Source organism: Pipra filicauda, unplaced genomic scaffold (assembly GCF_003945595.2).
Source record: "Pipra filicauda isolate LSUMZ 115617 unplaced genomic scaffold, ASM394559v2 scaffold321_size1097455_pilon, whole genome shotgun sequence".
NCBI classification, from domain to species: domain Eukaryota; kingdom Metazoa; phylum Chordata; class Aves; order Passeriformes; family Pipridae; genus Pipra; species Pipra filicauda.
The window spans coordinates 183,439-202,427 of NW_024104445.1; the positions used below are offsets into that span (position 1 = coordinate 183,439).

At 55.2% G+C, this 18,989-nt stretch overlaps 1 protein-coding gene across 1 annotated transcript in view; it reads left to right on the top strand.

Moving 5' to 3' along the window:
* The window catches only part of ARRDC1 (arrestin domain containing 1), a 40,231-nt gene extending 21,880 nt beyond the window's left edge, over positions 1-18,351 (top strand). Inside the window, exons 3-8 of the mRNA XM_027740976.2 lie at positions 10,183-10,233; positions 10,791-10,945; positions 11,504-11,686; positions 12,093-12,269; positions 12,445-12,856; positions 13,755-18,351. Of these exons, the coding sequence (XP_027596777.1) occupies positions 10,183-10,233; positions 10,791-10,945; positions 11,504-11,686; positions 12,093-12,269; positions 12,445-12,856; positions 13,755-13,819 (1,043 nt within the window). The 3' untranslated portion in view covers positions 13,820-18,351. The remainder of the gene's footprint in view (positions 1-10,182; positions 10,234-10,790; positions 10,946-11,503; positions 11,687-12,092; positions 12,270-12,444; positions 12,857-13,754) is intronic.
* The last annotated feature ends 638 nt before the right edge of the window (positions 18,352-18,989 follow it).

Genomic DNA, 18,989 nt, shown 5'->3' on the forward strand with positions numbered 1-18,989 from the left:
GCAAAACTATCGAGGCTTTTCGATTGCTCTTTAAGTCTCTACGAGAGACTCCACACTTCTCCCACACACCGTTGCACTGAAGTAAGTGAGGGGGCAGCTTGTCCTAAGTGGCATCAGCCGTTGCTTTATTACACAGCAGTTTGGGGTTTTTTAGGGCTGTACCATTGCATGAGAAGGGAGGCAGGCCCTGAAATAACCCAGATGCCCACTTTGCAATGTAAGGCACTTATTTAAGGCACTTTCCCACCTCTCCCCTGTCTTGGAGCAGCACCCAGGGTGTGGAGGACTCGGCTGTGCCACTGGAGCATCGGCAGGTTGGTGACCAGTGTTTTGCTGCAGAGGACCCTGCTCCCCTTGGTGCCGACCCAGTGCTTGTCCCCACTGGAGCAGCACATCCTCCCTGCTCCAGGAAAGCCTCTGGAGTTGAGCAGGAGCTGGAGGCAGCAGGCACCCGTGAGGAGCTGTGGATTGTGCTGCAGCCTTGGCAGTCACACACAGGCCAAGGGTTTAATGAACTCGGGCTCTTTACATAAAAGCTGCTGGGAAGTGCAGAGCGTGCCAGCTGCTCCAGAGCCTCTCGCTGCTCTGTTTGCTGAGAGCACAGTGCAGTGCAACAGAGGTCACTCAGCCCACAGGGGCTTCTCAGGGAGGCTCCTTGTTTGCCTGCTTTGAGGGGAGGCTGAGGTGGGGATTTGCTTTTCCCACTTAAGCTTTGACTGCTCCCTGGTGCCATTTTTTTTTAGGGGGGGGATCTCTTTGCAAAGAAATGCAAGTGGAGTGGGGGCTGTTGGGTTTCTGTAGGTGTCAGCAGCACAGGAGATCAAGTGGCAGCGAGTACAGAATAGCACTGCTTGTACCCACCACTCTCAAACACAGAGATGCTTCTCTTGATCCAATATAATGGAGTGATTCAGCTCTGTGGAGCCTCCTGCTCCTCTCCCCCTCCCTGCTGCAGCTCTGTCCTTAGAGGAGCAGGTTCATTGTGTCCCTGCACCCACGTGAAGCTGTTTCTGCCCTGTATCTCCAGCTGCACACACAGCCCTCGCCCTGTGCATGCAAAGGTAGACTTTTGGGTTTTTTTTATTCCCTTTAAATCCTCCTTGTACCTGAGTTGAACCCGTGCAGGGAGCTGGCTGTAATTTCCAGCTGACCTTTCTTCTGGCAGCTTGTTAGTTAGCTTGGAGCACTGCAGGGATTTCCTGGCAGCTCCACACGCTTCCTCTGCTGGCAGATTTCTTGCACAAAGAGCTAAAAAGGGGCAGCTGTGCATCACCTCTTCCCTGGGGTGGTTCTCTGCCGGCCTGGCACAACACCTTCATGGCCAGCAGTTGGCACAGGGTGACTCTCCTGGCTTCCAGCTGAATTTAAAAAGCTTGGTGACCTGACTGAGCAGGACTGTGAGACCCGTGTCTCTCGTTCTGTGCTCAGGAGTTGCTGTGTGAGCAGGCGATGCTCCTGGAGAGCCCCTGCCCAGGAGGGAGCAGGAGGGTGCCCATGGGCATTGGTGAGCCATTAAGGATGTGCTGGTTCCAGCTCCTGCCCACACTCAGCTGCCGGACTCAGGAGCGGGTTCAGCCCAGGAAAACCACGCGGAAGGATCTGCACTTGCCTTGGGTCACTGCTTCCTCAGCACTTCCCAATTTCTTGCCTCAGTAGATCAGTTAATCCTCTAGGTTTTTTTGCAGCATTGCCATACTGCCAGATCCTGCTAATTCATGGAGAATGTCCCTGGAAAGTGCTGACACAGAGGTTTATGGGCAGTGGAGCCTTCTCCTCCATGCTGGGCTCTGTGGTGCACTGCCTGTGTTACAGAAAGGTTTATCATTACCCATGTTGGAGTGCTGGGGGTTGTTCCTGCCGTGTCTGTGTGTGAGCAAAGCTGCTGTGAGCGAGTTGGTGCCATGAATGGGAAGGTGGAGCCTGCTGGGGCCGTGCTCCCTCCCTGCCTTACAGAGCAGGGGAGCTCTTGTTCGAGCTGAACGCTGAGGCTTTCCTGGCAGCTTTGGCTGTGCTGGCTCCTCTGGCTGTTGGCTGCTCCCTGGGTGGCACTGTGTCTGTGTGTGCACTTCCCTCATTTGTTACAGCTTGTAATCCCGTGTATGAGCTTCGTTCACCAGAGCCTGAGCTGAGCCCTCCTGCTAAAGCTGTGATGGCTCAGCGTCACCTCAAGTGCCCTGGCACGGGCAAAATTAACTCTTCTCACCTGACAGCTCTGCTGCAGCCTCCTGTGAGCTAAAGAGCTCTGACCCCTTGCTTGATACATCAGTGTTGAGATGTATTATGTATCTAATATTCATTTTTCTGGGCTGCAAAGGTGGATGACGGGAGAGGGAGAGGAGGGCAGGGGTGAGCAGGGTGCTGGCAGAGTGATGACTGGGGGGTCAGTGTCCCACAGCACAGTGCAGAGGTAGAGCTGCCCATTCCTCCAGCCCAGAGTGGAAAACACAAACCTGCTGCTTTCCTGCTCCCTGCCTGGAGGGCCTCCGGAGGACAGTACCCAAGCTGTGCATCTGCAACACTGATACCACTCCATCTCAGCACCTTTGGAGGAGCTCACCTTCCCCAGGGAAGAGGGAGGGCTGATTTTAAGCAGCAGGAAGACTATATTGCTCTGAGCCATGGCGTGGGCACCAGCAGGCACTGGGTACCTTTCTGTGCTACTCGATTTGGCCAACACAATTAATGCATCACTCGCTGAGTAGCCAGAGAGGAATTGCCATATGGCCTGGCCTGCTGTTCCTCTGCTAGGAGAACCAAAAAATATGTGTACTCCAAAGGAGCAGCCTGTTCCTGCTCCTCCACCTGTGTGTGCAGCAGGAGGGAGCAGAGCCACAGCCGTCTGCTTGGCTGGTACCAGTGGGGAGAGATGGGGCTTGGGGTGGGAGCCCCATTTCAGCCACTCCCAGGGTGCAGAGGCACCTTCCAGTTCCCAGTTGTGGTTGTAGAGCAAATATCATCCTCCTCTTCTGGGGATGGAGGGAGTATAACATAGAATATTCACAGAACCACAGAATATGTGGAGTTGGAAGGGACCCACAAGGATCATCGTGTCCAACCCTCAGCCCTGCACAGGGTCACCCCCTGTGCCCCAGAGGATCATCCAAACCCTCCTGGAGCTCTGGCAGCCTTGGGGCTGTGCCCACTGCCCTGGGGAGCCTGGGCAGTGCCCAACCACCCTCTGGGGGAAGAACCTTTTGCTGAGATCCAACCTGACCCTGCCCTGGCACAGCTCCAGCCATTCCCTGGATGCTGTCCCTGGTCCCCCCAAAGCAGAGCTCAGTCCCTGCCCCTCCTCTTCCCCTCCTCAGGAAGTTGGAACTGCCCTGAGCTCTGCCCTCAGTCTCCTCTTCTCCAGCTGAACACCCCAAGTGCCCTCAGTGTCCTCCCCCGGCTTCAAATCAAGGCCCTTCCCCATCCTCGTTGCCTCCTTTGGACACTCTCTAATGGCTTCAGCTCTTCCTTTTATTGTGTCCCCCCAGACTGCCCCAATATTGCAGGGGAGGCCGCCCCAGGGCAGAGCAGAGCGGGACAATCCCCTCCCTGGCCTGGCTGGTGATGTTCATCTCTTTTGTCCCAGTCTAGCTGTGGGTGCAGCCTGGCGAGGCAGAGGGGTGTGTTGTGCCACTCCATGTCTCCTGGCCTGCAGCCTGCTGTGTGCTCAGACCTCTGGGCTGGCTGTCCCAGCACCCCACAGTGTGAGGTTTCACAGGAGTGAGTAATAAAAGCTTGTCTGAGTGTGTTGTGTTTGTGCCTGAGTGACCAAGGCACCTCTCAACCCCCTTCTGGCTTCCCCACAGTGCCTTCCCCTGCTGGCACCATCCTGGAGGTCCTGGCTTGGTGGTGGTGGCCATCAGCCTTGTGGAGACAGGGCTGTGACCAGCTGTGACCTCCAGCTCCCCAGGGAGGGAGAGGCTGGGGCTGGGAGAGCCAGCCTGGCAGGAGGGTTTGGCAGATGGTCCTGGTTGGAACATGCAGCCCAGGCAGATCTGGTCCCACCAGTGCTGTCAGACTGGCCTGTCTGCACGGGCCACTAACCCAGGAGCTGCAGAACAGCTCTGGGAACCCAGGCAGGATGCAGCAGCTCAGTGTCCTTGTCCCTGTGTGGTTGGTTCCTCCTGAACCCCAGCCCTGCCCTGCTCTTGTGCTGGGCAGAGGCTGCCAGAGGACCTTTCCCAGCCCTTGGCTGGCTGCTGGCAGGGCAGGGCGTGGGCAGGGAGCTTCCCCTCGCTCTGGAGGGAGGATGGATTTGAAGGGCTGGTGATTTCCTCTGGCTGCCAGCTCTGCCCTGGCAGGGGCCTGGCAGCACTGCTGGGACAAGAGCCCAAGCCCTTTCAGCAGCTGTGGTGGAGGAAGCTCGACTTGGATCATTTGTTTAACAGTGTAAATACAGACGAGTGGTCATTGCACCCCCCCACAGCTATGACGATGTTGTTTTTCCTGTGCTGGTCTGCAGTGAGTGCAGGGAAACCTTTGTTTGGGTTGGAAGGGACCTTAAAGCTCATCTCATTCCACCCCCTGCCAGGGACAGGGACACCTTCCACTAGAATGGGTTTCTCCAAGTCCTGTCCAAGCTGGCCTCGGACACTTCCAGGGATGGGGCAGCCACAGCTTGTCTGGGCAACCTGTGCCAGGGTCTCAACACTCCTAGTGAAGAATTTTTTCCTTGTCTCTCACCTAAATCCACCTTCTGTTAGCGTGAAGCCATTCCCCCTTGTCCTGTCTCTCTGTGTCCTTGTCCCAAGCCCCTCTCCAGCTCTCTTGGAGCCCCTTCAGGCACTGGAAGGGGCTCTCAGGTCTCCCTGGAACCTTTTCTTCTCCAGGCTGAACATCCCCAGCTCTCCCAGCCTGGCTCCAGAGGGGCTCCAGCCCTCAGAGCATCTCCGTGGCTGCCTCTGGACTCAATCCAGCAGCTCCACGTCCTTCCTGTGCTGGACCCAGCGTTGGGGGCAGCTCTGCAGGGGGGTCTCACCTGAGGGGGCAGAGGGGCAGAATCCCCCCCTCCCCTACTGCCCACACTGTGGGATCAGCCCAGGACACACGGCTGGGGCATGTTGAGCTTCTCCTCCACCAGCACCCCCAAGGTGTTGTCCCCAGGGCTTCTCTCAATCCCCTCCCTGCCCAGCCTGTATTTGTGCTTGGCATTGCCCTGACCCCAGTGCAGGACCTTGCACTTGGCCTTGTCAAACGTCACAAAGCTCTCACAGGCCCAACCTCTCCAGCGTGGCAAGATGTGTCTGGGTGGCAATGCAGTGTCACCAGGGGACCAGAAGTCTTGGTGTCAGCCCTCTGGATCAGAGCATTTCCTTTCTGCAAACGATGAGTCGTTCCAGGACTCCTCCCCATCCACTGGTACAAGAAAACAACCCCTGTCCCGGTGTGGATTGGAGGGAAGCAGCTGAGCCATGAATGGGAGAGACCAAACAAATCTCCTCTGGCTTCAGGGAGATCTCTGCTTTGCACTCTAAGATGGCTCTTCTGCACTATCAGTGTGTTGTTGCTGCTCCTGCTATCTGGGTTTGGGTTTTTTTCTAGCCTGTCTAGGGCAGCAGCTTCTTTCCCTCCAGGAATTTTTAGAGAGGATGTTTCCCAAGGCCGTGTGGGGGTGGCTGGTCTCTGCTGGCCTGGCTCCTATCAGGAGTAAAGGTATGGCCCCACAGCAGAGCCCAGCTAAGCCAGCTGCATCACGACTTTCTCAAGGTATTTTTAGCTGCACGTAAACTTCAGGAAAAGCTGTTTTGCAGCCGAGCACAGTGTGGCCTTTGTTCCAGCTCCTGGGAATGGGGAGGGACCGGCTCAGCGTGGCTGGCACAGCCCTGTCCCCTCACAGGGAGTGTGTGAGCTGCCCAGGGGCACTGCAGCCCACCAGAGACCCCCTGAGCAGTGCTGGGCTCCTGCTGTGCCCATGCCCGGGCTGTGGGTGGTTTGGCAAAGCCTCTGGTTCTGGAGCAGCTTGGAAAAGGGCTGCTCTTCCCGGGTGTTGGAGTGGCAGTGGCTCCCCCCATGGTGGGAAACCAGCTCCCCTCTGCCTGCTGCCAACAACTGTCTTTGTTGCAAAGTCAACCTGCAAGTGAAATCAGCACATTAAATGTCCTGGGTGGTTCCTTGAAGCTCTCAGGGCTGGAGGGTCAGGGGCAATGAGTGGCTTCCCCTGGGCTTTGTGTTCCACTTGCTGCTTGGATGGTGGAGTTGCACAGCAGTGGGACAGCTCTGGGTGCTCTGCATGGTGCTGCACCTCCCCTGCTGTGACCTGGGGATCTACTCAAGGCCCTGTGTGGGACTGACACTGCAGGTGTCCCTCACAGGGAGCTGAGGTGGCTTTTGCTGCTGTTCTCCATGTGAGAAGTACCTGGGTGTTGGCTCATGGTCGGTCTGTGCCCTGCCCATGCCCACAGGGGTGGCTGGGACAAGGGGAATGGTGGATTTTCCCTGTTATCTCAAGATTAGTCAGCATTTGGAAGTTCAGCTTTTAGGAGCAAAGTTGCCAAACAGTTTAAAAGGAGTTGCCACCTCCCTTCCCGCTGTAATAGGGCTTGGCTTGACATTTGCCAACATTCCACCAGACACAGGGCAGAAGACTGAAGTTGGCTTTGTAATTCCAGGCAACTTGTAAATGAGCCTCTACTGTGTCTGCTGGAGGATCTTCTGCCAGGAGAGGCAAGCAGAAGCCCAGTTTTAACTTGCTATTTTGGGGTCCCAGGTGTTTTTGGGGACCAAAGTTTGGGATCCCAGGAGGTCTGGGGACTCTTTTCACTCCCAGTTTGGAGGCCCTAGGGGTGTTTTTGGGGAACGTTTTCACCCCCAATTTGGTGGTACCAGGAATTTCTGGGCATCCTTTTCATCTCAAATTTGCAGATTCCAGGGGTGTTTGGGAACTCTTCTCATCCCCAGTTTGGGAATCCCAGTTTTTTGGAACCCATTTCACCCCCAGTTTGGCTGTCCTGGCTGTTCAGGGATTCTTTTCAACCCCAATGTTGGATCTCGGTGGGATTTGGGGGACCCTTTTCACCCCTAATTTGGGGATCCCAGGAGTATTTGGGGACCCTTTTCACCCCAATTTAGGGATCCCGAGGGGAGGAGCAGATTGGTGTCATATTACTGCTGAATATCTGCCTCTCCTCCTGCTGCAGGGGGAGGCAGGCAGGCCCCAAGCTCACCTGCAGTCTTCGCTGCCCTGTGGCCCTGCCAGACACTCTGGATCACGCCCATGCCTTCATGGGAGTCTCCCATCTTGTTTGGGATTATCTGTTGTTCTTCACCTTCCTTTTATTGACCTTTGTCTCTGAAATAGCTCTGGCACTGAACTCCAACAGCCCTTCTGCTTTCCACGCTTCTTGGAATGGCCACTCCAGGATGTTGAGGGTGCCTAAAGATGCTTCTCCCTCTTTGGGGGAAGGAGAGAGTGGACTGGAAATAGCAGGTCTGAAAACAAGAGCTGCTGCTAATTGCCTGCAGCATCTCTGTGCTCAGTGGAGTGGAGAATGGAGCTGGCTGCGCTTCCCTGGCCCCCAGCTCGGGGCAGGGCTGCACTTGGGGCTCTGTGTCCACGAGCTGAACGTTGCTGTGATGCCCCAGCTCCACGTGAGCTGCAGCAGGGCACGACTTCAGTCCGGGGTGGCTGCTCTGGGAGCTCCTCACTGGCTGCAAAGAGCAGGAAGGGCCTTTTCCAGCCCGCGTGGGCAGCTCGTTGCAGGCAGGAGCTGCGGGAGAGCTTTGGAGCTGCTCCGTGGGGTCCCAGCCATTCCCCAGAGACACCAACAGGTCTCTGGGTGCTTGGGCTTGCTCTGGACTATCAGGGTTGTTTAGGCTGAGCTGTGGGCAGTTCTTATCTGGTGACTTACTCAGAGGTTGGTCTCCCTCTGTGGAAACTGCGTCAGTGTCTCCAAGTCACACGGTGGCTCCGACAGCCAAACCTCCTCCTCTGTGAGTGATGCTGGCCCTGTGTGTTCCCAGGAGAGCTGCTCAGGGATGCTGTGTGAGCAGCCTGCAGCACCCCTGGCCTCTGCAGGGAGTTAGAAACTGTGAAGTGCTCAAATGTTCACTTCCAGCCCAGCTTTCTGATGGTGAACCTGAGCTGGGCAGGAGTTTGATCAAAATGACTTGTTGGATGGTGCTGCCTGTAATGTCAAAGAGGAACTTTCGCTTGGCAGAGTCTGTGAGCTCATCCTAAGGTCCTGCAAAGGCTGTAAGGTTTCATGCTCTCAGCAGGAGGCTTGAAATCACTGCCTGCACCTTCATGTGGGGCTCTGCAGGTCAGACAGCTGGGAATTCTTCAGGTCTTGGTGGAAACTCTGGAACTCCCACCTCCCTCCCTCCTGCAGTGCAGGAGCAGGACTCGCTCCCTCTCCCTTTCAGATGGAGAGTCCCCTTACTGCAAAGCTGCACAGGAGAGTCAGTGCATTCCAATTATCGACTCACTTTCCAAAAATAAGGATAATGGGTGTAAGATCAATGTTGAATGATGCCCATTAAAAAGCAGAAACCCTCTGAGCAGCAAACAAGCCCTGGGTTAGTGGAGTTATTCATATCAGCCAGACTGTATCCTGGAACCAACAAGCAAAGGCACCTGCTGCATCTCACCTGGCACCTTTACCTGAGCCGGGCTTGCCAGGAGGGAAAGGAGAGGCTGTCCCACACCTGCCTCCCTCCGTGCCTGCCCAGCTCTGGATCCTCAGGCCTGGCAGAGCCCGGCTTTGTGCTTCCACCTGGTGACGGCAGCGAGTGCTGCACTTTAGCCTACATAGCTCTGGTTTGTCTGGGGGACGGGAGGTGATGGGAATGAGCGAACCTTGCTCCTCTCTGTGATGACAAAGTGTATAAATCTCTGATTCTCTCCCGACCTGCCTTTGGAGTGACGAGGTGCGTGCTGGGTTATTTATCTCAGCGCTGTGGGTGGGACAGGCACTCACCAGGGTGCCCTCAGGTCCCCGTGGGGTGGCTGAGTGAGCAGAGAAGCAGAGGTCCAGCTTTCCATAACGTGAACGATGCACAGGTCAAGCCTCCTGCCTGGAATGCAGTGTCAGTGGGGAGGATTTACCCTTCTCTTCCCTGCCTCCCCCTTCCCTGTAATCCAGTTAATCCCCTGACAACAGGACTCTCTTGCTGTCAGCTCCGGGAGCCAGCTAACAGTTGCTAACAGGCAAGCTGTCTCCTCGTCTTGCATCAACAAAGGAACCAGCCAAATCTGGGGGGTTTGGAACCTCCAGCAACGATCCTACAAAGCAGAACAAATGTCTCCATTAAGCAGACATCCAGGTCTCCTCTCAGCACTGCTGCTTTAAAAACAAAAGCTCTTGTTTGTACACGGATTTAACAAATGTGGATAAACCTTAGTGCTTTTCTTACTGGAGGCAACTTTGGGAGCTGATTGATGTTACTGGATTGCACTGTGGGTCCAGTTCAGCCTTCACCCTGGCCTGGGAGGGGATCTGGGATCTGAATGGCAGTGCTGGAGGGTGGATGGAGCTGGGGGGTTGGAATCTGTAGCTGTTGTTTTAGCTGTGCACTGGCTCTTGGCTCTGCTCTGTGCCCTGGAGGCCTCTGTTGCAGAGCAATTGTTAAAGAAAACAAGTGCTGAGGTTTTAATGTTGTGGAAATATCTTCCTCGGCTCCTGTGGTCTAAACAGCCAGGCTGAGGGATTGCAGGTCCCTTCATGGGACCAGGGGTGGATGGACCTCTGGTTCCAGCTCCTGAATCCTGTGCAGTCTGTGAGGGGCTTGGTGTGTGGTTGAGGCTGTAGTGGCTTGATGCCCACCAGACCCCTGTACCAGCCTCAGACAGTGCCTGTGCTTTCTCACCTTTCCCCTGACTGCCTGTGAGAGGGAAGGCTTGGGGAAAAATAAACACACAGCAGCGCTGCTCTGTGCCCTGTGTTGGTAGTCTGGGGATAACCACTTGCCATGGCACTGGGATCCTTTAAACCCTGCCCCAAAAGACATTATTTACAGGGTATCTCACCATAAACATCTGTCCCAAGGAGAGGTGGGTGGCAGCAGATTCTGCTGTTGCCTCAAGTGCTGCCCATTGGATCTGGAGTTGTCCAGTGGTTGTAGGCAGCTGCCCAGGTTGTGTGTGTGATTCCCTGGGTGGTGGCCTCTCTCTCCAGAAGACTGTGCTCTCCAGAAGGTCACACATTACAAGGCCTGTCAGCCTGTCCCACTTACCTTTCACTCTTTTTTCCACAGGGGTCCTGACACCTGGAGAGCACAACTTTCCCTTCCAGTTCCTGCTGCCAGGTAAGATGCACAAAAGTGGCTGAAGGCCCTTCCCTTTAAGCCTTGGCTGTTGCAGCCTCTCGAGGTGTGCTGAGAAGGACTTGGGTGACAGAGGCACGGTGACAGCTGGGCCTGGGGACACGAGAGGAGCGTAAGGTCAGGCTCAGAGAGCTCAGACAGGTGGGAGCCTCTCCAGTGGGGCAAAGCCAGGTGAGAGCTGTGGCTGGTGCCTCTCTGAGTGTGACCCTGAGAGCTGTGGGTGTGAACAGGGGTCCTGCACACAGTGTGCTCAGAGAGAGGATCCCTGCTCCTGCACCTGGGGTTGCAGAGGATCCCTTCTGTAAAGGAGGTTGCAGCAAGGTCTCTGAGTGACCTAACTGTTCAACCCCAGGTCTTGTTTTGGGGAACCTTGCAGAACTCCTCAGGCAAAGAGGAAAGCTGTTGAAAAGAGGAAAGCTGTTTAAAAGGCACTATACTTCCAGTTCAGAAGCTGGTCTCACTCAGCCTTGGGTGCTTCCTTCCCCTTAAGGGTGGGTTGTCACAACCTTCTGATCCTTATCTTTCTCTCTCCACTCCAGCCTCTGCTCCTACATCATTTGAAGGCCCTTTTGGCAAGGTCCTGCATCAGGTGAAAGCTGTGATAGACACACCTCGCTTCTCCAAGGACTACAAATGCAACAAAATCTTCTACGTTCTGTGCCCTCTCAACTTGAACGACATCCCTGACATCGAGGTAGGAATGAGGAGGGGCATGACTGGGAAGTGCCACCACTTGGGCTTTGGCTGAGCCCAAGGGAGCAAACCCCAAGGTTTGGGTTTGGGTTTGGCCACTCACCCAATCCAGGGAGGATCAATCTCTCTCTCCTCTACCTTGTCCTTGTCCTGCTGTCTGAGGAGTCACTGTGTGGTTGGACAACTCTGACTATGCAAGAGCAGGAGAAGGTCTCCTGATCTGACCTGCTTTGCCACCAGCCCCTGCTCCAAATGATTTTTGACTCTTCTCTGTGTTGCTTTGAAAGACTTAGGTGAATTTTCAGCATGCAGAGAGACATGTTAGCCAATAGCTTCAGGTGCTTGGAGAGATCTGGGTCTGGAGAACTTGCTTTGGATGGAAGAGCAACTAATAGGACCAGGGAAGTGGGGGGCTGGAGCAGTGGGACCTGCTGTGTGTGGCAGTGCCAGGTTGCTGGTTCTTTGCGTCCTCTCAGACCAGATATTTCCACTTGCTTGTTTCAAATCTCTGTGTTTGTGACTCTCTTGAGCCAACATCTCTGTCTCTGCTGTCCTGCAGCAGCCCAACACCATGTCCATCACCAAGAAGTTCAACTACAAGCTTGTGAAAAGTGGCAACATCATCCTGACGGCCACGTCAGACCTGAGGGGGTACATCGTGGGACAGGCGATCCAGCTCCGCACGGACATCGAGAACAAATCCGGCCGGGACACCGGCGCTGTGGTTGCCAGTCTGCTCCAGGTGAGCATCCCAAAGGGTGATTCTGTGGCTTGTGCTGGTGTTCCACTCCTCTGTAAAGCTGGGCAGCTCTCCCCTGTGTGCATCTCTGCTGCCTGTGGCTGGGAGGTGGCAGTGAGGAGGCCAAATCTGACTAACTCAGTTTCTCTCTCCCTTCCTGGGGAAAGAGGAGGTAGAACTTGTCTTGCTTACACCTACTCAGTCTATCATGTAACTATGGGTATTACTGCTCTGTAACATGCCTGTTAGACCTGTGCTTGTGCTTATTTGACAAAGCAGTTAGGTGGTTTTGTGTCCTGTGCTTATTTGACCAAGGAGCTGGGTGGTTTTGTGTCCTGACTTACATTTGTGGGAAACAGAAGACCATCTGCAGCCTCTCTGCTACCTGTATGTTCCCCTGTCTGTACAGAAAGTGGCCTACAAATCCAGGCGCTGGATTTACGACCTGAGGACCATCGCGGAGGTGGAAGGCTCGGGAGTGAAAGCCTGGAAACATGCGGAATGGAAGGAGCAGATCCTGGTTCCAGCACTGCCCCAGTCCATCCTGCAGGGCTGCAGCCTCATACACATCGACTACTACATCCAAGTGAGTTCAGCAGTGCTCCTGAGGAGCGTCCCTGGGCTGTGGCTCTGTGCTCCCTCCTGGGCTCAGCTCAGTCTCTGAGCTCTGTAGCTGTGTGGTGTGGGTGGTCCTGACACCAGGTGAACCTTCCCACTGCGAAGTATAATGAGGATGCCACTGTTTTTTCCTTCTCTTCCAGGTTTCCCTCAAGTCCCCAGAGGTTTCTGTCACTCTCCCCATTTACATTGGTAACATTGCTGTGAACAGGGTCCCGCTGAGTCCCTCCCGCTCCATCCAGCACATCCCATCTGCAGTGGTTCCCAGTGCCCCCCCGGAGGAAGAGGAGGCTGCCAGTGGATATCACCCCATGGACAATATCTCCATCCCCACCAAAAGCCATTCCCAGCAGCAGCCCTTCAGCTACGCCCCAGGACTGAGCTTCCAGGAGATCAGGGCGGACTCGGAGCAGACGGGCTCCCCAAACCACCCCACGCTCTGCCTGTCCACGGGAGCCACTGTCCCCTACTACGCTGAGGGGAACGTGGTGCCCGTGCCCACGGCCAGCTCCCTCATCCTGCCTCCCGAGTACAGCACGTGGGGATACCCCTACGGTGAGCAGCACTCCTGGGCTCTGACAGGGCTGGCAGTGGGGGGTACAGGGCTCCTTCCACTCATCCCTTTGCTCGATGTGACCTGGGTGGGAATCTGGGAATGCCAGTCTGCCAGAGGCTGGTGTCAGAGGGGGTCATGAGATCCCTCTGCCTGCTTTAGCCTCTGGAGGATTCCCCTTTTCCAGCTGTAAAAGCTGGCTGTCCTTCCCACGTCTGCACCTCTGCCTGCCCCGGGCTCGCCCTGAGAGGATCTCCCTGTTCCTGAATGAGCTTTCAGCCTCCCACTGATGGAAAAACTCCCTGGCTTGTGGTGAGGCTGGTGGGAGCAGAGCCAGGAAAGTGATGTCACTGAGATCTTCTGCCTGCCTTGGAGTGGGCCTGCAGCTGCTCTGAGCACACGGGCTGTGGGGGCGGGAGCTGACAGACCATCCAGGGCGGAAAAGCTTGGGGAAATCCCGGCGTGCTGGAGTCCTGGAGCCATGCTGGGGTGGCAGGGGCCAGCACTGTCTGTCAGCACCCAGATCAGCCCATCTGCTGGCACTGGGGTAACGGGACACTCCGTGTGTCACTTCAGCCCTGGGTTGGGGCACATGGAGCATGGGTCACCTGGAGCGAGGGGGAAGCTTGTGAAAGAAGGGGAGGGATGGAACAGGACTGGGAGGTGGTGACTTCAACCCCTGTAGGTATCAGGGCAGGGATGGGACTGGCTGGCTCAAATCCTGCTTGTGCACCCACAGACCCCACGTATCTCAGGCTGTGGGGTCCTGGCAGGCAGTGCCTGTGTGTGACACGCGTGTGGCAGTGGTTTGCTTCACTCTGCACTGGGTTACACAGACTGAGGCGAAGGGAACCTCCCAAACACTCACCATAACTGCTGTCATTCTTCCTTTCCCCACAGAGGCACCTCCATCCTATGAGCAGAGCTGCAGCAGTGCCAACTCCAGCATCAGCAATGGCAACTAGCCCTCCCCTGCTCCGAGCCCTGCTGGCGCTGCCCACCCTGGTGCCACGGGGCACCTGCCTGTGGCAAAGTCTGGTACAGCACAAGGCGTCTTCTTGTCTCTCTGGCTGCTTGGGGGGGGAACTGGCACATCCCAGCCTGGGCTTTTTAAGGGAGGGGGTAAAAAAACCAAAAAAAGGGCAGCCAGAGCAGCCTGCATGGGTGTAGGAGAGGTCTGGGAGACTGACCTGTGTCCTGCTGCTGCACTAGGTGCTGGAGAGCTGGCTGTGCCCCCAGGGTGCCCTGGGCAGCAGCCTGTTCCAGTACTGTAGTCAACACTAACTGCTTTACTATCAAAGCACCCGCGATGCCTTATCTGAAACGCTCCTGACTTGGCACGTCTCCACTGCAGGGGGAGGCTGGGCTGGGTGGACTTTCTCTTCTCTTTTAGGGGCCATATGCTCTCCAGAAATTGTTTTGACAGCCCTTCCTCCTTGTCCTCATAGGTCCTTAAGGGTAGCAGGAGGTTTCTTGGAGTAAGCAGGTTTGGGAGGTCAGGGACTTTCAGAAAGCCAAAAGCACAAGCCCTCGCTGTACCCGTGTTGTGGGGTGAGTGACTGGCAGCCTTTGACCCTGTGGCAGTGGGGAGCTCATGGGGGCACTGTGCTCATAACCCAAGAGGCCCCGGTGGGCTGTGGGGGGAGAGCCTGGTGTTCCATGGGGTGCCCACCACCCACCTTCTGCCCTTTTCCAGCATGGAAAAGTTCCTGTCAGACACAGCCCATCCTTGCTCCTGGCTCAGTCCTGGGATAACAGTGCTGGTCACTCTGCATGTAGGGGAACCACATCCCATGTGCCCTGCAAGGTGCCCTCTCCTCCCAGGCCAGAATGACACGATGATCAAGTTACAAGAGTCTGTCTGACGCTACCTCTGAGCCTGCCCAAGGGCCCTGCCTGCAAAACTCTTCCCTCTGGGACCACCCTCCGGGGGGGCTCAGCCTGGGATCTCTCCAGGAGTGGTTGGCACTGCCCAGGCAGCACACGAGGGTGCTGGGCCAGGGCCTGCTCTGGTACTGGTTTACTGCCTGTCCCCTGAGCCCCAGCAGAGCGTGAGAGTGAGGAACAGGAGTGTGTGGGGACACAAACGGCTGTGCCTCGCTCGCAGCCTCCGCCGGACGCGGCAGCTCGGGGGGAGAAGCTGGTTTTTCTTTGCATTTTTGTGCTTTTATTCCCCCCCTTGTTTAGCTTGCCTAGTATTGCCTGCCCAAGCTGAGGAAACCACATCACTGAGAGCCACGGTCGCCCAGCCACGGCTGGAATTGTGGCCTCCAGACCTCTGGCACCTCAGAGCTGGTCCCCACACGGCCCAGGCTGGGCAGGCAATGTCTGACAGCCCTTTAGGAGCATTTACAGCCGCTGCCTCCTCGTTTCAGCCCACCTCTGCACACCCTGCAGGCAGCTGGGGCGGGCCCTGCTTTGCACTCTTTCTTTGCAAATGCTTTTTATTTTATTTTGGGGGTTTTTTTAAGCGTTGAACTGCTTTAAGGATAGTGTAGCGAAGGTGCCGTTCTGAGCAGTGCTGGCACAACATGCACCGATGCTGAGAGAGTGATTGTCATTGTCCCTGAGTATATATATATACATATATATATATATATGAGATGAAGTTTTGTTTTTAATGATTGAATTCGTAAATACAAATTTTAACGCTGTATTTAATAAATTATTCTAAGAGAAGTGCTGTGCTTTTTTCATCCATTTCTGATGCTTTTCCATGTGCCTGTTCATGCCAAATCCAGGAAATGCACCTTGCTGGTTTCTTACAAAATGAAATGAGGTTTTTTTGCTCTCACCAGGAAGGACAGTGACCTTTGCCAAGGCAGCCTGGGGAAAATAAATGTGATGTGTGCTGACTGCAGTGCCAGGCTTGTAGTTCCAGATGGCTGCAGGGAGATTGGCACCATGTGGGCTTGGCTCTGGAGAGAGCAGCTACTGCACTGCTGCTTTCCCATCCCTGTGTCCCAAAGCCAGGGCTGGGCTGGCAGAGAGGAAGGGGAGAGTGGACTCTCCCTTCAGGAGGATGGAGGTGGCACAGCCAAGGTTTGCCTGGAAGGGCTGGAGACCATCAGCCTAAAGAGCCATTTGGAATAAATTTACTAAAAATAGAAGAAGGCTCCTCCCCACACCCACCCTTTGGTGATCCCATGTCTGAAGCACGTAGGTGTTGCCTAAATGTTGTCATCACAGGTAGCCTGGGGTGTGATGTGTGTCTTGGACATGGATCCTTCTTCACTCTCTGCTCAGCTTATGCTTCTGCCCACTTTCCATGGTTTAAGACTCGTCTTTGCCTGGTGGTCCAGCCTGCCATGACCAGCATTCTGGATGTGCAGGGGGTCAAAGGCAGGTACAGCTCTTCCCTGGGGCTCTTCCTCTCACTCAGTTGAACTGTCTTGCCTGGCTCAGCCTGTAGCTCCTTGGCTTTCCTTGCTGTTGGCTGTACCTATCCCTCCTTTCAGGCCTCAACCCAAATCCCTTCCACACCTCTGGAAAAATTCCTGTGAGCTGCCCATGCCTCTGGAGCTGCTGGGTTGGGCTGCAGGCTCCTGACCCAGCCAGGCTCTGGGAAAGGCAGCCAGGGCCAGGCTGCTCCTTGTTCTCCATGCCTGAAGCTGAGCTGCTGATGTTATGTCCAGCCCATGTTCCTTGGCTGGAAAATGGGAATGGTGTTTGATTACTGTGGCCAGACCCCCAGTCGGTGTCTGTGCTCCTTGTTTCACCTTTCCATTGGGAATGCACTGTCCGTGGTGGAGGCTGTGGAGGGGAGAACCGGGCTGTGCCTCACCCACTCCCTTCTCTGCACTGCTCCCATGCACCTCAGCTTGCTTTCCCAAGTTGTATTTGCTACAAATGGCCCTTGGGCACCTCTTGCTGTCCTCATGGCAAAGCAAGGAGACTCCACAGAGTCCTCTTTGCAAAGCAAGGAGCAAGTGGGAACCCTCTTCTTCACCAGTGAGGAGTGTCCATTGCCACTGGCGGCTGTGGAGGGAGCAGGAAGGAGTTGGAGCTACACCTCACCTTTTGGATGCCAGGGCTGCTGCACAGCACAGATCCTGCAGAGAGGGGCCTCTGCCAGCCCTGGGAGGTGGCTCTGGCCAGGGTGCAGCAGGTTTATCACCCCGAGTTTGCCCTGGAGCAGCCTCGGTGTTGTGCAAGTGAAGGGACACAACGGGCGAGAAGTTGTGGTTTCCAGCGCCCCTGCCCAGCCTTGCCCATCCCTGCACTGCCCAAGGGAGGGAGACCTGGTACAGCCAGCCTTGTCCATGGTTCAGGGAGCCCTTTGGGATGGGCCAGGGCTGCAGGATGGAGGGGTTAGTCCAGCTCTCCTTGAGCCCACCTGTTTCCCCAGGGCACTGCGGCAACAAGTCCTTGGACATAAGAGGGCTTTGGCTGAGCCCAAGGGAGCAAACCCCAAGGTTTGGGTTTGGGTTTGGCCACTCACCCAAGCCAGGCAAGATCAATCTCTCTCTCCTCTACCTCGCTGCCATGTCCCTTCTCTGCAGCCTCTCTGGCTTCCACCTCCTGAAGTCCTGGGGAGCATCCTTAGGCCCTTGGTCATCCCTGTCTCCTCTTCCTGAACTCTGGCATAAAGAGGAAAAAAAGCCCATTTTTTGGAAACCAGCTCTGGGTAAAAAACTTTAGCACTTGAGAGGAAATAATTCAAATTCCTGGCTCAGATTATTCAAGCAATTGTTTCTGGGTTTGTTTGAAATGGGGAGGGGGAGCAGTGGGGCACGGGAGAAGCCTGTGAGTTAATTATTTCCAAACTCAGCATTCAATGGAAAATACCAAAAATATCACCAGCCCTCTTCTTTTTTTCTCCCTGCTGCTTCTTTTTTGTCCTTTATGTTTTCGTTCTTCTCCTGCTCTCCACACATTCCACCTCCATATATTTGGCTTTTCCAGTGTGTTTTGTGTCCTACCAAACTGTGCTTTGGCACCTGCTGTCCCACTGCCTGCAGGAGATGGGGAAGGGGAGACAGGGGACATGAAGGTTCTTCTTTCACTTGGGCAATGATTCCTTTTTAGCTTCCTGCTGAACTTTCAGGAGTTTTATAAAAGTAAATATTTTCTGCTAGGAAGTTTTCCTGTTGAGCCAGCACAAGAGAGGAGATACAGGGTGTTCTGGGCTCCTTTTGGGTTTTATTCTGTATTTTAAAATGTTTCCAACTATCTGTGACAGGAATGTCCCATCCCTCCTCCCCAGGAGAGATTGGTGGGGTAAAACCCTTCAAACTTGTGCCCTTTCTTGCACCACTACTCGTGGCTATAATTCTTTATTCCTGTGGTTCTCTTTGCAGATTTTGGGGTTTTATACAACAGTTTGTGACGGCTCTGTACAACCTAAGACTTCTGTGCAATTTATTACTGGGTTTTCCAATGTAAACTCTCAGTTTTCCACGTTTACCACGGCTTCTGGGGAATATTTTTTGTCCTGGGTTTTAAACCCCCAAATGTAAAGAACTGAAAAAATGTAAATAAAGATGATTTTTTTTAAGCCCGTGGGTGTTTTGCTCGGGGGGTGTGATGAGAGCTGTCTGTGCTGGGGCCTGGTGGAGGGCACAGAGGATGAGAAGTGGCTCGTGGATGTCAGTGGAGGAATCCTCGCTGGAGCTGGAGCTTGGAAGTCGGTGATAACCAAAGCTAAAGCGAAGTCTAATTTGGGGGGGAAGTGCTGGGGTGGGAAGACCCTGGTGGGTTGAAGTAACTGTTGCTTGTTCCCGTGGTCAATCACAGAACCATGGAATACCCTCAGCTGGGAGGGACCCCCAAGGATCATCCAGTCCAACCCCTGGCCCTGCACAGACACCCCAACAATCCCACCCTGGCCCTCAGAGCGTTGTCCAAACCCTCCTGGAGCTCTGACAGCCTTGGGGCTGTGCCCACTGCCCTGGGGAGCCTGGTCAGTGCCAACCACCCTCTGGGGGAAGAACCTTTCCCTGAGATCCAACCCAACCCTGCCCTGGCACAGCTTCACGGGAAGCTCCTCTTCGCAGGAAGGTCCCTCTGGAGGGAGGCGGCCGGAGGAAGCGCTGGGGCGGTTGGGTTGTGCTCTTCCTGCTGGCAGGAATCCCAGGATGTGCAGCTCCGGCTCCGCTCACCCGGCTCGGGCGGGAGAGGGCGATGTCCGCCCGG